Below are 14452 nucleotides of genomic sequence, written 5' to 3' on the forward strand. Positions count from 1 at the left end.
ATTCCCCCCCCTTGTTCTCCCCCTCTAAAACAAGGTGCGTCCTATGGTCAGGTGCGTCCTGTAGAGCGAAAAATACGGTACCTCACAGCGTTGTTGTGAGAATAAAATGGAGAGTGGGAGAATTATATACACCACCCCTTGAGCTCCTTGGAGGGAGGGTGGGATTGATTAATATGCAATAATACTAGCAGTAACAGTAATGATGTGGGCTGGTTCAGGGTGTTGAACTGTTTCTTTAAATCTAAAGGTTCATCATTGTTTCACCCAATGTGTATACCTTTAAGGGGCCGGAGCAAGGGCCAGAGCAAACTAACGAGATCCAGCTTTACAGCTGTGAAGCATAGCAGGTGCTGCTGAGTTGCATTGATTAAGCTGTGTCGGGAATTGGCTGCAGTATATAAGGGGCAGCACCTAGCTCTGCCATTTACCCTGGGGGATGGGTTGGTGGTTGGGTCGTGTTTGTTTGTAGTTGTATTTAGTGTTTAAGGAGTTTTTATTTTTCTTATTAAAACCTTGTTTAAGTTATTTTTGAGTCCCTTCTTTTTCTAATGCATGGTCTCCCAGCAAGCTCTCTGCAGCGTTACTACACTGCGAAAAGCCAACACAGGGAAGCCCACTGCTAAATCAAATCAAATTCAGAGATTGCACTTGTTAAATGGTGGCACTTCTCTGTCTGCCAGAACACACACCTGTAATAGAATTGGAGAGTTGGAAGGGACCCTGAGGATAATCTAGTCCAGTGGTTCTCAACCTGTGGGTCCCCAGATGTTGTTGGACTACAACTCCCATCATCCCTGAGCTCTGGCCTTGCTAGCTAGGGATGATGGGAGTTGTAGTCCAACAACATCTGGTGACCCACAGGTTGAGAAAGGCTGGTCTAGTCCAATGCCTTGCAATGCACGAATACGCAGCTGCCCCGTATGGGGATCGTACCAGCAACCTTGGCGTTATCAGCACCACGTTCTAAACCACCAAGCTATGAGTGACCCAATATCTAAGCTGTGAAATTTTGCACCATCGCCACCAAAGGCAGACTGGGAGTTGTAGTTCATGGAAGGTCTTCTCCCAGAAAAAAAAAAAGGATTCTCATGTTCCCGGGAGAAGCATAGTGGCCGCTAATGCACAACGCAACTTGTTTTGGTCACTCTTAAAAGTGAAGAAATGGTTCCATCCAGACCCAGGGTAGGGTGCATTCCTACCGCTGTCCAGAAGCCAACAGAACAGCCAGAAGGATTTGGGATAGCACATATTGTTCCTGAGGAGCCCCCACCCCCCAGTACACCTGGTTCAGCCATCATAAATGTCATAATGGTGGATTTCCACGAGAAGTGATGAATGGATGAGGAAAGGACATGTTGGGATGGCCTTGAAAATGTAGCTTTCTGGAATTACCAACAAAGGAAGAATGGCACTTGAAGCTAATGGAGTACGCGGAACTGGCCAAAATGACGGGAAGAATCAGAGAACAGCGGGACCAAAAGTTCATCAAGGACTGGACTAAATTTGCAAATTATTTGAAAGACAATTGTATTCAATCAAATACGTTGGTAGGATTGCAAGCAGCTTTGTAAGGAAAGGTACAAAAACCACTGCAGATAAGAATAAGAATGTATGATGTTTTCATGTTATTGATTTTAAAGGAATGGTCAAATAGTGAAAATGCAGAAATTTGAAATGAAAGATAGGAAATCATAAGGAAGGTTTGAAGGAAGTCAGGGCCCTAAAAAGCCAACGTGTGTAATATAAGAGGGGACATTGCATTGGAAAGTATTATTGTAAAACTAATAAAAATGATATGAAAAAAGAGAAAATGTAGCTTTCAAAGCCACCCACGATGCTTTGTTTTCTAGCTTAATGGGGCTTACTCTATGGTAAATGGAGATAGGATTGCCGTCTAAGGTTGTTTAATTGTGTGATGGTTTCGGTAGCATGCTCAGCCCTCTCCACTGCAATTGAAAGGGACTGTTGTAAATGTGTGTGTTTGGTGCGTGGTGAGCATTTAAAGACTGGAGTCGCTGGGAACAGCACATGGATGCTTCTTGCTGGATCAAGCACACAAATGAACAATACAGTCCGTTCCAGCTGTTCTAAAAGTGAAAAAATGGCTCCATCCAAACCCAGGGGTTTTGTACTTTTTTTTTGCTGTAATGGCTTCCTTTCTCCCATTCTTCGTTCCAAGCCAAACAAAATAAGCAAGTCTTTTAAGACCACCAGAACTGATACCACATATCAACAGAGATGGCAAACTGTCGAGCTTGAAACTTTTATTACTCAGATGATGTATTTTATAGCATACAGCGGTTCGGGATGTTCCATAAACAAAACTGAATTGCCATGAAGAATTGTCCTCTCCCTTTCCCTTAACAGTCTATTAAATGTTGGAAATGATGGGAGCGTTTTTTCCCCAGCCGCCTTCCTCTTATTACAAACATCTAAGTCTCCCCAGTTCCATAATGGTTTTTTTTTTAATTTTTTAACAATATTTTTTAAACAAAAGCACTTAAAAAAACCCCAAAATATGATAAATGATTAAATTAAATGTTGGTTTTCAAACAAAATAAATACATATTTTTTTTTGCAATTAAAAAAAATCGTTAACGTAACTCTGTGTTCTAAAGAAAACCAGGGCTCCATACAATTTTTTTTTTGACACAGGATTTTGATAGCTTAAATGTTAACTTAATTCTGCAGACCCTAGATATGCATCCGGGTTGATAGGAGTATTAATGATTAGCCAGTTTAAGAAAACAATTAGCTTTAAATAAATTAAAAACAACAACACCAGACATATCCACAGGGTGGGGAATAAGAACCAGGGCTGCAATCCAAGGCATACGTTTTCTGGAGGTAGACCCCACTGTGCAAAGGATCGCAACAGAAATGAGTAACTTCAAGGATGCTCACATGATCACTTAACAAGCTACCGCTTTTTTTGTCCTTCTCCAACAGGCAGGCTTTGAGGGAGACCTGCAATTTCATCTGGTCTTCGCCGAACGTCCTGGATTTCGATCAAGACGCGGTAAGAACTTTTGCTCAGCATTGCAGCCGAATGGAAAAGAAATGGTTCTGCATTTGGATTTCACGCAAATAGTGTTCCTGCGTTGCTATCTCGTTCTGGAAAGGCAAAGGGCTATGCGACTGCCCATCTCTCCTCTTGAGAAGACCTATTTGTTCCTACTCCGTCCCCAGTCAATGACCTCATTCCAAACAAGCGCGTGGGAAACATTTTATTGCTTGAGCCAATTGTACTATGGTGCCTGTACTCTTGTGAGAGGGTGGGCTTGTTCCAGCCCTTGGATCAGGGTGCAAATAGCCTAATGGCTGCACCCCAAAAGTTAGGAAGTCCTGGTACACAGGACCCAGTGTCGTGAGAGAATAGGAAATGAAAAGGGGACTCACCACCCACATTTTTTTTAAAAAAAACCCCATCAAAACCCTGGAGCAGAGAGCAATATTAAACCAGATTAGTTTAACCCTGAACTGGCATGATCCACACGCAGTGGCGTAGCGTGGGTTGTCAGCACCCGGGGCAAGGCAAGTAATTTGCAGCCCCTAACCCGTGGATTTGTGCCCCTAACCCTAACCCCCAGATGTTGCGCCCGGTGCGGCCGGCCCCCCTGCACCCCCCACGCTACGCCACTGTCCACTCGAGCGGCTCAGGACTGTGGATCACGCTTCCCTAAAATCTTTAGGAACCCCCTTCTCCCTGTTCATGCAAACCCACTTGTCAAACGAAAGGGTAGCTAAAAGCGTTCTGAAGTTTGTCTGGTGTGCATTAGCTGGTCCTGTACTTGAGTTCTTCTGAAACGTTGCGGTAATTGTGAGAACAGAACAAGGGGGTGGGCCTTTCATTCCAGATTAGCATTCAGAGTAAAGAAGACAGTTCCATTAAGAGCTGCTCTGTATGAGATTCCCAAGGGAGGGTTGCTACATAAGTCTAAGATCCTTTAGTGAAAACAAGTCTAAGATCCTTCAGTGAAAACAAAAAACTGGGGCTGGGTACCGCCACAAAGTGTTTACAAAGAAATAAGCTGTTCCGCTCTACCACAATATGCTGAAATATCAATTCATTCCTGGTACAGAAAGGGGGAGGCCAGTCACTTAATTTTCTCCAGACTTTTACATCTATCCCCCCGCCCAATCACCATGCTGTCATACTCAAGTGTGACCAAGAAACAAGGTTCAGGAAAGAGCTGTGAAGCAGGTTTGATTCTCACTGTCCTGAGTCCCCAGGGACAGAGGCCAACTTTAGCCATCCCCCTTGTGCTACACCTAAGTGCACTTCTTCCTTGATCCCACAGAAGTCATAGAATTGATTGCCCATCATTCCTATGGAAATTACTGTAACACCAGCTAAGGCTTCGCTATGGAGGGCACTGCGTCTTTCTGCATCTTAGCACTGCACCCTCTTCCTGAGGCTCTACAGCCCTTCCTGGAACATACTCACATTTTGCTAGGTTCACTTGAACCACAATCCCCAATGAAAGAACCCAAAACCTTCAGCTCAGAAGAAGGGAAGCCTCTTGAAGAAGCAGCGCAGGTGTAATCAACTCACCATTTAGTGGGGTTCAGTCATGGTGTCCCCAATACAGTATGTTAGTGTAGATGTATGCAAAGGTATCTGGCCCTTGATCCAAATGCAGCTAATATTCACAGAATTGTAAAGTTGGAAGGGACCCTGAGGGTCATCTAGTCCAACCCCCTGCGATGCAGGAATCTCAACTAAAGCATCCATGACAGATGGCCACTCAACCTCTGCTTAAAAACCTCCAAGGAAGGAGAAACCACCATCTCTTCTGGGAGTCTGTTCCACTGTCGAACAGCTCTTACCATCAGAAAGTTCTTCCTAATTTTTTTGCTCCCTCTTCCATGTAATAGCTCTTTAGATATTTCCTCTCAGCCTTCCCTTATCTAGCCTAAACATACCCAACTTCCTCAACCATTCCTCATAAGGCTTGGTTTCCATATCACTGATCATCTTGGTTGCCCTCCTCTGCACATGTTCCAGCTTGGTCATTATCCTTCTTAAATTGTGGTGTTCAGAACAGGACACAGTATTCCAGGTGTGGCCTGGCCAAGGTGGAATAACAGAGTGGTGCAATGACCTCCCTTGATCTGGAGATTATACTTCTGTTGATGCAGCCTAGAATAGCACCAGCTTTGCTTTTCTGCTGCTGCATCACACTGTTGACTCATGTTAAGCTTGTAGTCCACCAAGACCATTAGATCCCTTTCAAATTACTGGTAAGGCAGATACCCCTCACATCTTATATTTTTGCAGCCGGTTCTTCCTGCCTACGTGCAGAACCTTACATTTGTCCCTGTTGAAATTCATTTTGTTAGTTTGGGCCCAGTTCTCCAATCTGTTAAGGTCATTTTGAATTCTGATTCTGTCTTCTGCAACATTAGCTAACCCTCCCAGTTTGGTGTCATCTGTAAATTTGATGAGCACCCCCTCCATTCCTTCATCCAAGTCATTTATAAAGACGCTGAACAACAACGGGTCCAGGATAGAACCCTGTGGCACCCCACGGGCCACTTTTTTCCAGGCTGATGAGGAACCATTGATGAGTACTCTTTGGGTTCGGTCAGTCAACTGGCTGCAAATCCACCAAACAGTTGCATGCCCAGCCAATGTTACCAGCTTCTCTGCAAGAATATAATGGGGAGCTTTGTCAAAAGCCTTACTGGATGGTGATGTCGCGGATTTATTCCATACTGAGCTTGGCAGAGGCATCTCAACTAAATAAGAGATTGTCTGGCTGGATCAGCCCAAAGTTGTTCTACTGCAAGGTTCTGTCTATAACAGATACGACAAAGGTTCTTTCTCAGAGAAGCTCAGGGAAGGAGGCCACTGAGGTCTAATGCTTTCCCTTTCTGGCTTGGCTACAGCATCTGGCATTTCTGATGTATACTGCAGCTGTAAGTGGAGGTTCTATTTACCTGAGGAAAATCACCCCCAATCAGAAGCCAATAGCTTCTTGTTGTTATATTTTAAAAGCAACAACACACCAACAATTTGTTGATGTCAAAGGGCTCAGGAGAAGCTGTTTATAATTTTTACCAACGTTTAGATTTCCACAGATGAGTGGAACAATCAGAACATCAGGTTAAATAATCAAGACACTGGCTGAAAGAAATTAAATTGGAGGATGCTTACATATAAATTAGTCATGGAAGGGCACTGGGACACACCGCTATCGGGAGATGAACACAGATGTTGCCCACTGGAGGCCGAGGAGGAAACCCAGGACTGCAGAAGGAAGTAATGGGACCGATTCCATTAAGGCTGGGTCCACGGCTGCTATTCAAAAGCAATCTCTATTAAAGGCCATCCCTGACCGGAGCTTTCATGGCTGGCGGCAGCAAAGCACTTTAACAGAATTACCGTCATGCGGCTTTTGCTTTCCCTCTTCATAGTCCAAGAAAATTGCAAGTGATTAAGTGAAAATTTAGGGCTTTCGAAAGGCAGTAAAATATAGGTCTGCACTGGAGTAGGTCCTCCATCTGCCCTCCATTTAATATTTTTCAGAGGTCAAACTGAAAGCACTGAATGGAACAGAGGAGGAATGCTGCACTTCCATATATGACACCAGGCAGTTTGTGGCTGTATTAATTCTTTGTTGTGTTCTACCTCTTCGCTCCCTTCCAATTAGTGCAGGAGAAGAGATTCTTCCATTTGCCTAAACCAGAAAGATTACACAGGGTTGTGGTGGTGGTTGTTTTTTGCAATAGTGACGGGTGGAAAATAAGTTTGCAAGGGACACACACCAAGTGCCACCGAGGCTGAAATTACCTCTGAAAACTTGAGTGCCACACAGATTAGCAGGCGTTTCGGGACAGGCAGAAGGGAAGTGGCTAAACAACTGGGAAAGCGACCCCAAATTGCAGCTCAGCAAGGGAGACGAAGGCTGATGCCCTTCGCAAAAGCCCCAGGCCTCCCCTCCTCAGAAAGTCTCACCACGAGGTTTCAAACTGGGAGCCTACATGTGGCAAATCTTAATTTTAGGGTAACTTGCAGCGAAACAGGACACATAGATAACACACTTCCCCTGTTCTCTGCTCCCCGTTAAGAGTTGCTACGAGGAAGACTGCCTGCTAACAGTTAGCAGTTGATGGTTTCCTCCCCTCCTCTATGAATTTCTCTTATCCTCCCTTCTAAGTGAATGGCCCTTGCAGCATTTTCTGGCAGCAGGAGCTCCCAGACTATCACTGTTTTTGGGTGGGATTCAGTCTCTCACTGTCAAATTCAGGTTGCACAAATGATGCTGATTTGATTCCCTTGTGCGACTAACCCACTTCTTTCTCACCAGGAAAATGACAAGGAAATGCACTGATATGTTTTATCAATGGCTGCTACTTTACCAATGCATGCCTCTACCAGTCCCTGGGAAGCAGCTGCTGGAGAAAGCCACTGCCCTTTGCCTTCTGCTTGTGAACCTGCTTCACATCCAGGTTTATTGGGTGGCCAATGTGTGAAATCAGCTACTGGACCAGATAGGCCTGGGGGGGGGGGGGTGAGCCAGCAGGGCTCTTTCCATGTCCTTACGATGCAGAAAATCTGGTTTAAAACCAGAACTGCCGCTTCTTCAATGGTACCCCAAAATGTGCACTTCCTCACCCAGTCTAGCAGCAAAGGGGTGGGGGCCCTGCGAGATTCTTTTACAGAACTACTTTTCCCTTGGGATGATAAGACTAAAGCCATGACAGTTAAAGACAGGTTTACTGAAGTCTGCAATGGAGATGTGCTCATAGCTAACTTCTAGGTTGGCGTGTCCTCGCTTTAGGTTGCTCCCTACGATGGTGCTTGCAAAATCCCTGAGCTTTTGGTGGAACTGGAAGGATTGAGGGCCCAATCCACTGGATGCCCAGGCTATTCCAAGGCAACCAACCCCACATTATAAGGGTCTTCAGGAGGATTAAGCCCTTGGGCTAATACAGGGCCGGTCCAGGAGGGATGCCTGCCCTAAATCCTGAATACGCAATCCTGTCTGTGCTGTTGAGACAACTCCTGTGCAGTGGAACCAAGGTGGTCTATGGGCATACTTTGTCTGCTACCGACAAATAATGCATGCTTGATTTTTACGTGGGTCCATTTAAAAGTGTGGACCCTTAAAGCATTGTATATGGCCGGGGACTCCTAAATCTAAAGAGACACCTTAACCTTATATGAACCTGCCCAGACCCTGAGATTGTCAACTGAGGCCCTTCTCTGTGTGCCACCTCCGAGGGAGACCTAGAAGGTGACAATGAGAGAACGGGCCTTTTCTGCATTGACGGAATGCTCTCTGCAGGAAGGCCCACCTGGTACCAACTTTGCCACCTTCTGGTGCCAGGCAATGGCATTTTGGGTTTTCTCAGGTATCAGGACAGCCCCAATGACTGCATTGTTTGCATTGTTTTCACCACTGTGCTTTATTCTTCTTGTGAATCGCTTCAGGGCTTCTTGTGGTTGGAAGGGATCCACAAATCCAAGAAACCGAAACGTAAACCTTAACAATGGTTAACAACACGTGGTGCCGTGACTCGCACCTCACCCTGCCTCACAACTAAATTTCTGCCCCCCAGCAAGGACAGAGCTGCTTTTAAAATGAAGCGGGAATTGTGGTGTGAAGTACTCAGAAGGAACCTTGCCTTAGTAGCTCTGCCACCCTTCCTCTGCTCCAGGCTCCATCAACCTTGGTGATCCCAAGATGCTACTGGGCTACTCAGTGCTGGCAGGGGCTGATGGGAACTGTAATCCAAAAGCATACTGAGGGCACCAGGTTGACGGAGGGCTCTCCACTGTAACTCCCTTCTCCCTAACTCCCTACAGACATCTGAAGGCAGCCCTCTTTAGGGAAGCTATTGTATTTTAATATTTTGTTGGAAGCCACCCAGAGTGGCTGGGGAAACCCAGCCAGATGGGCGGGGTATAAATAAATTATTATTATTATTATCTAAAAACTTCATCTCACGCAGATAAATAATCCTCTTTGGGTGGCTTATTCATTCAGAAAACTGGCCTTCTAGAGTGGGAGAAATAACCAATGGCAGGTTTCAGCTAAAACCCTATGGCTCTGCAACACAATAAGTATTGGTGAAATAAACATAGGGTTGTATCTAGACCCACTAAAATTAAAGGACATGGCTAACTTAAGTCGATCAGTGTCAATGGGTTTACTCTGAATATGACTCACACTGGATACAACCCATAAAAATGAAACTCTTATTGTCAGAACACAAAAGCCTTCCTTCCTTCTTTCTCTGTCTCTGTCCAAAACTTCAAATACCACATACATACGTACATATCTCCTCCTATTTATTGGCTTCTAAAGAACAACTTCCACTCCCCTCTTCCCACCCCGATTCTTTTTCTCGTTTCTAGGCTCAGCTGTAAGGGGCCCTGGTTCAACTGTGTAATTAGGAATAAGACGAATTAAAAAGCCGTCCGTAAGCAGGAAAAGTGTTAACACACAAACCCCAACCCAAAGGCTGAGCTGCTTCTTGATTAGCTGACAAATGTCATCCCCCACAACCTTCAACTTCAACCGATTAGCTGCAGACTGACCGTTTCTGAAATCATCTGGCGCACTGCTCTGAATTTCATTTAAGCTATGCTTTAATTTAATATAATTTAAGCGCATGATTAAGGGACACCCACACATTACAACTGCTGAGAGAAACACCAGTGTTTCTTGTCCTGAACTCTTAACGTGCGGATATCCTCTGTCCCTGTGCACACGATTCTTTAAACACTTGTGTACACGGCAATTAAAAGATTTCAACACTTTTGTGTGAAATCACTAGGTTAGACATTCCCTTCAGGAAACTGGTACCAACGCTGGTATATTCTGACAGCAATCGCAACGTGTGGATTTGACCTGGAAAACAAGTCCTGGTGAAATCATCATGGAATCAGGCTGCTAATGCGAACCCACCGGGCAAGACGTTTTGTGGCTATAATACTTCTAAAGTGGCTTTGGGGTTGCGCTCCCAGTACTTTGAAGTCCTCAAGCAACCCTGCGCTTGCGTCGTGACATTATCTTTGCTTCCCAAAACTCAAGATAGCAATTTGTCCGTTCGTATATATAAGATACATGCTATACATAATGTGCATAAAATAATACACCAATGAGAAAAGAAAAGAAAAGAAAAACAATACCCAGTGCAATTTTTCTTTTTTGGGAAGGGGGTGGGGAGAGTGAAAGAGAGAATTTTATCCCCTCTGAATGTCTAATCTGGAATGGGGGCTTCAGGGTCGGATGAAAGGGGGGGTGGAACAGGAGGAAAGCGAAGGAGACAAAACCATGAAGACAAGAGGAGTGGAAGAAAGGAGGGGGAGGGAGGAGGGGGGGTGTCTCTTTGCCTGACAAAAGCTGTCAATTACCAGAGTCTGGTGTGGAACGTGTCTGCCTTTGTCCCCCCAAAAGACATCTGCTGCGTTCTGCCTCCCGCCAGTTGGTCACTGCAAGCCAGGAGGCGGCTGGTGAAAGCCATCTCTGCCTGGGCTCTCCGCGCTCCCTATTCATGTCCGCCGTGTTCTTTCTCGAACCGAAACAATGACCCGGCGGGATGTGGGGCTGAATGAGCGACGGGGGCGGCATGGAGAAAGGGGAGCCTCGAAACAAAACAAAAAAAAGCAGGCACGGAGGGAGTGGGGGGGCGGCGACGGCACTTGAGGACACGGCTGAAAAGAAACATGCTTCGCCCCCAGGAACATATTCGTAAGCATGCTGGGAGTTTTTCTTCTTAGGTTTCTGGACCACAAAAGGTCGCTCGGTCCTTTCCCTGGTTGCTGTAGCTCAGTTCCTTGCCCAAATCCTTTTTCTCTCTCTCTCCTGTTGTGTTTTGCTTTTTGTTTTGTTTTTAAAGTGCGTGTCTTCCTCCTTCTCCTGGCTCTCCACCACCAAGCCCGCCTCCCTCTCAGGCTGTCAGTTTCTGGATTGTCTTGTTGTAGTACTGCGTGATGGGGGGCGTCAGGGGATTCCAGTTGTTGGCGTGCAGCTCAATGACCTCCAGGAGGAGGGACCGGGTCAGCATGGACTCCGAGGGGCACAGCATCTTGTCGCGGGCAATCGCCAGCAGCTCCATCATCATCTCCGGCAGCTGCTCCTCCAGGAGCCGGCCGGTGCTTTGCAGCTGTCGAGAAAGAGAGAATGAGAACGGGGTCAAACGCTGGGCGTTAAAGAGGGCCTGACCCACCCTGGTGCCACCAAGTCCACCTTCTCTCTCCACCTGGGAAGAAAGGAGCTGGAGGTGATGGACTATATGGAACTGGCAAAAATGACCGGCAGAATCAGAGACCAGGGAGAAGAGATGGTGGAGGAAGATTGGAAGAAATTTAAAGACTATTTACAGAAATATTATAAAATTAATGAATGTTGGAATGATGTTAGATTGAGGTGAAAGGGTTATTAGTAATAATGTGGTGAACGAGTATGGAAAATTGGAAGGTTAAAAAGATGAAGAATTAAAGGTACAATACACTAAGATTAAGATAAAGATAAGACAGAGGGAAGGGATTTGCTGACTAAATATTTGAATTGGAATACAGAGAGGGGAGGTGTGGGGAAGTCCGGGAAACAAGCAAATGTAAGAAATACTATGAAAATGGAATTGTTTTTACTTGTTTTCCTCTTTACTTTTGTATTTTTCTTTTTCTTTTTTTATGTGAAAGTCTTAATAAAATATTATAAAAAAAAAAAAGGAAGAAAGGAGGTGGAGAAGGAAGCCTCGTCTACTTTTGCTTTTCTTTGGGCAAGCGTACGCATTTTGCTCTGGGGCTGCAGCCGGTGCAAAATGCAGCAGTCCAGAGAGGCTCATGGGATCAGACTGCGGCCGTCATGCTACGTCTCTGCTTAAAAGGATCGCAGCGTCTGCCAATGAGCGGCCAGGCTAAATTCAAACGGCTCTACAGTGGACGCTCGGGTTGCCAATGCGTCTGCACACGGGCGGGTTGTGATTCAGCGCTTCTGCGCATGTGCAAAGTGTGATTTAGTGCTTCTGCGCATGTGTGACCGCCGCAACCCGGAAGTAACCCGTTCCAGTACTTCTGGGTTTCGGCGGTCCGCAACCCGAAAAGACGCAACCTGAAGTGGCTGTAACCCGAGGTATGACTGTACAGCTTGGGACCAGGATACCTAAAATATCGTTCTGCAGATATTTGGTTTACTAATTTAATTTGTATACCACCCTTCACCCGCAGATCTCAGGGCAGTTTCGCATCATAAGAATGCAAGATAAAAGCACAAAATACATGATGAAACAAGAACAAAGCAAACCAATAACACCCCCTCCCTTCCTCATTAGCAGGTCCAGTTCAAATGATACCAGAATCCAGCCTTTAGCATGGTGGCAACTCCTCGCTGGAGGCAGATGCTTTCTCTGTTGTCTATTGAGAATCTGCTAAAGGCCGTTTTTCAACAAGCCTTTTAAATGAGCAGTTTTATCCCATTCTGTATCTGCATTGGTTTGTTTGTTTTTTTTAAAAAATTTTTATTAGACTCTAAAATGTATAAACTTACAAAAAAAACCCCAAACACAATTCAAAATCCAAATATTGAGATCACTCTGCTCCACTGCTTTTCACTGCCGCCAATCGAGAGGTGCCCCCAGAATTCGGCGCCCGGATGCCCCGCACCCCTTGCACTCCCAGGTAAGGACGGCCCTGGTAATACCCCACCTTTTCCTCCAAGGAGCTCAAGGTCTCCCAGGTCCCAGTCTATCCGCTACACCATGGGAGGTGGGGTGCAAACGATTATGGGCCAGGCTCTCCCCACCCTCTTTCTCATCCACTGACTGATTTTCAACCATAGAGAGACCAACAAGAAAGCAAAAAACGAGAGGATCCATCTCCCGGCCTGCGTCTCAAGACGAAAATGTCAGTATTCGTACCTCCATTGCACAGCAAAGGACAGCATCTTCCTTTATGTCCTGAGACTGCAACAACTGTAAGAAAGCAAAATCACACAGTGAGATGCCACTTAGAAAACCCTTTCATGTACTAGAGATTTTTCTTAGGGAGAAGAGACGGTGGAAGAAGATTGGAATTTTTTAAAAATATTATTTAGAGTAATATAGTATAATTAAGGAATATTGGGAGATGGTGGAATGAACTTATATGACTTTAGTAGAAACATGATAAGGATTTAAGACTTAAGATTTAAGGATTTAAGATTTAAGGCTTTTTTATTTTTTAGATTGAAGTATAGATAAATTTTAAGATTTTGATGGGAAGATAAGGTCAAAATGGATTAAGATAATTAAACGATAGTAAGCAGTGAAAGATGGAAAGAATTTGCTGACTTAATTATTAACTGGAATACAAAAAAGGGAGGTGGGAGGAGGTCGAGGAAATAAGTCATTGAAGGATAGAGTTGTGAAAAAATGAAGTGTTTTTAAATGTTTTTGTTTTTTATTTAGTGGGGTGGAGGTGTTGTTTTATTTTTTGCTTTTTTGATGTATTTTTTCAATCTTTCTTAATTTCTCTCTCTCTTTTATATATATATACTGTGTTTTTTGTTTTTTCTTTTCCTTCTGTAATTATAAAACTTTTAATAAATATCATTTTTTAAAAAAATAGTGATTTTCCTTAGCTTCCATATTAATCCATCCATTAGACTGGGAGGTGGGGAGTATCTGAAGCCTTCCGGAGACTGTTGGACTTCAAGTCCCATGAGCCCCACCTAGAATGGTCAGGGAGGATGAGAGCTTAGTCCAGCAATGTCTGGAAGGGCTACAGGTTCCCAGTGTTTAATTTAGACCAGCCTCCCACAACCTTGTACCCTCCAGTATGAGCAATAGTTGTCAGGGACTGGCTGGAACCCTGAGGAGTGGCGACTGGAAACTGAGGAGTGGGGCACTGGGAGAAGGGGGGGGGGGGTTGGAGACTGACTTGGAAGAAGGGGGTCAATGATCTGGGGGAGCCTGGAGCAGGCGGGAGGCGAGAGGCAGAGGCAGGAGAAGATGAAGAATTGGAGAGCAAAGAATGGCTGAGGAGGAGAGAGAGAGATCAGGCTGTTGTAGAGTCAAGGTCTTCCACATCTTCACCTCCACTGTCTCCTGGGACCAGGAGAGGATTGGAGCAGGGGCAGGTTACACACAGACGCAGTCATCACCTGCTTGCACGCAGCTTGGGTGGGCAAGACACATAAGCTGACGTTTCTGTTGCAAATATACCCACAACATAACTGGCTGTGTTTAACTATATAACTGCTTTATGCATCATATAAACATAACTCTTTTCACATTATCTAATTGAGCAGAAGCAATTAAGGACCAACATTTAGAACAGGAAATACAAAAACAGGGGACACTCGGCTTGCGAACGTGATTCGGCGCTTCTGCGCATAGAGCGATTTAGCGCGTCTGCGCATGTGCGACCGCCGAAACCCGGAAGTAACCCGTTCCAGTATTTCTGTGTTTCAGCGGTCCGCAACCCGAAAAAACGCAACCTGAAGCGGCTGTAACC

At 45.2% G+C, this 14452-nt stretch overlaps 1 protein-coding gene and 1 long non-coding RNA gene across 6 annotated transcripts in view; one reads left to right on the forward strand and one right to left on the reverse strand.

Moving 5' to 3' along the window:
* The first annotated feature begins 1944 nt into the window (after positions 1 to 1944).
* On the forward strand, positions 1945 to 3960 carry LOC310659579. The gene is made up of 2 exons (XR_014502821.1): positions 1945 to 3499; positions 3653 to 3960. It is a non-coding gene; the product is annotated as an uncharacterized lncRNA (long non-coding RNA).
* A 2659-nt stretch (positions 3961 to 6619) lies between these two features.
* The window catches only part of CTIF (cap binding complex dependent translation initiation factor), a 206331-nt gene continuing 198498 nt past the window's right edge, over positions 6620 to 14452 (reverse strand). For 4 of the 5 annotated variants that reach the window (XM_083402882.1, XM_083402881.1, XM_083402880.1 and 1 more), the window contains 2 exons: positions 12877 to 12930; positions 6620 to 11121 (listed from right to left, as the gene is read on the reverse strand). In XM_083402882.1, the coding sequence (XP_083259008.1) occupies positions 10906 to 11121; positions 12877 to 12930 (270 nt within the window). In that variant the 3' untranslated portion in view covers positions 6620 to 10905. The remainder of the gene's footprint in view (positions 11122 to 12876; positions 12931 to 14452) is intronic. The other variant, XR_014502789.1, reaches the window with a different exon arrangement.

This window comes from Podarcis tiliguerta, assembly GCF_965153285.1.
Source record: "Podarcis tiliguerta genome assembly, chromosome: 11".
Classification (NCBI taxonomy): Eukaryota; Metazoa; Chordata; class Lepidosauria; order Squamata; family Lacertidae; genus Podarcis; species Podarcis tiliguerta.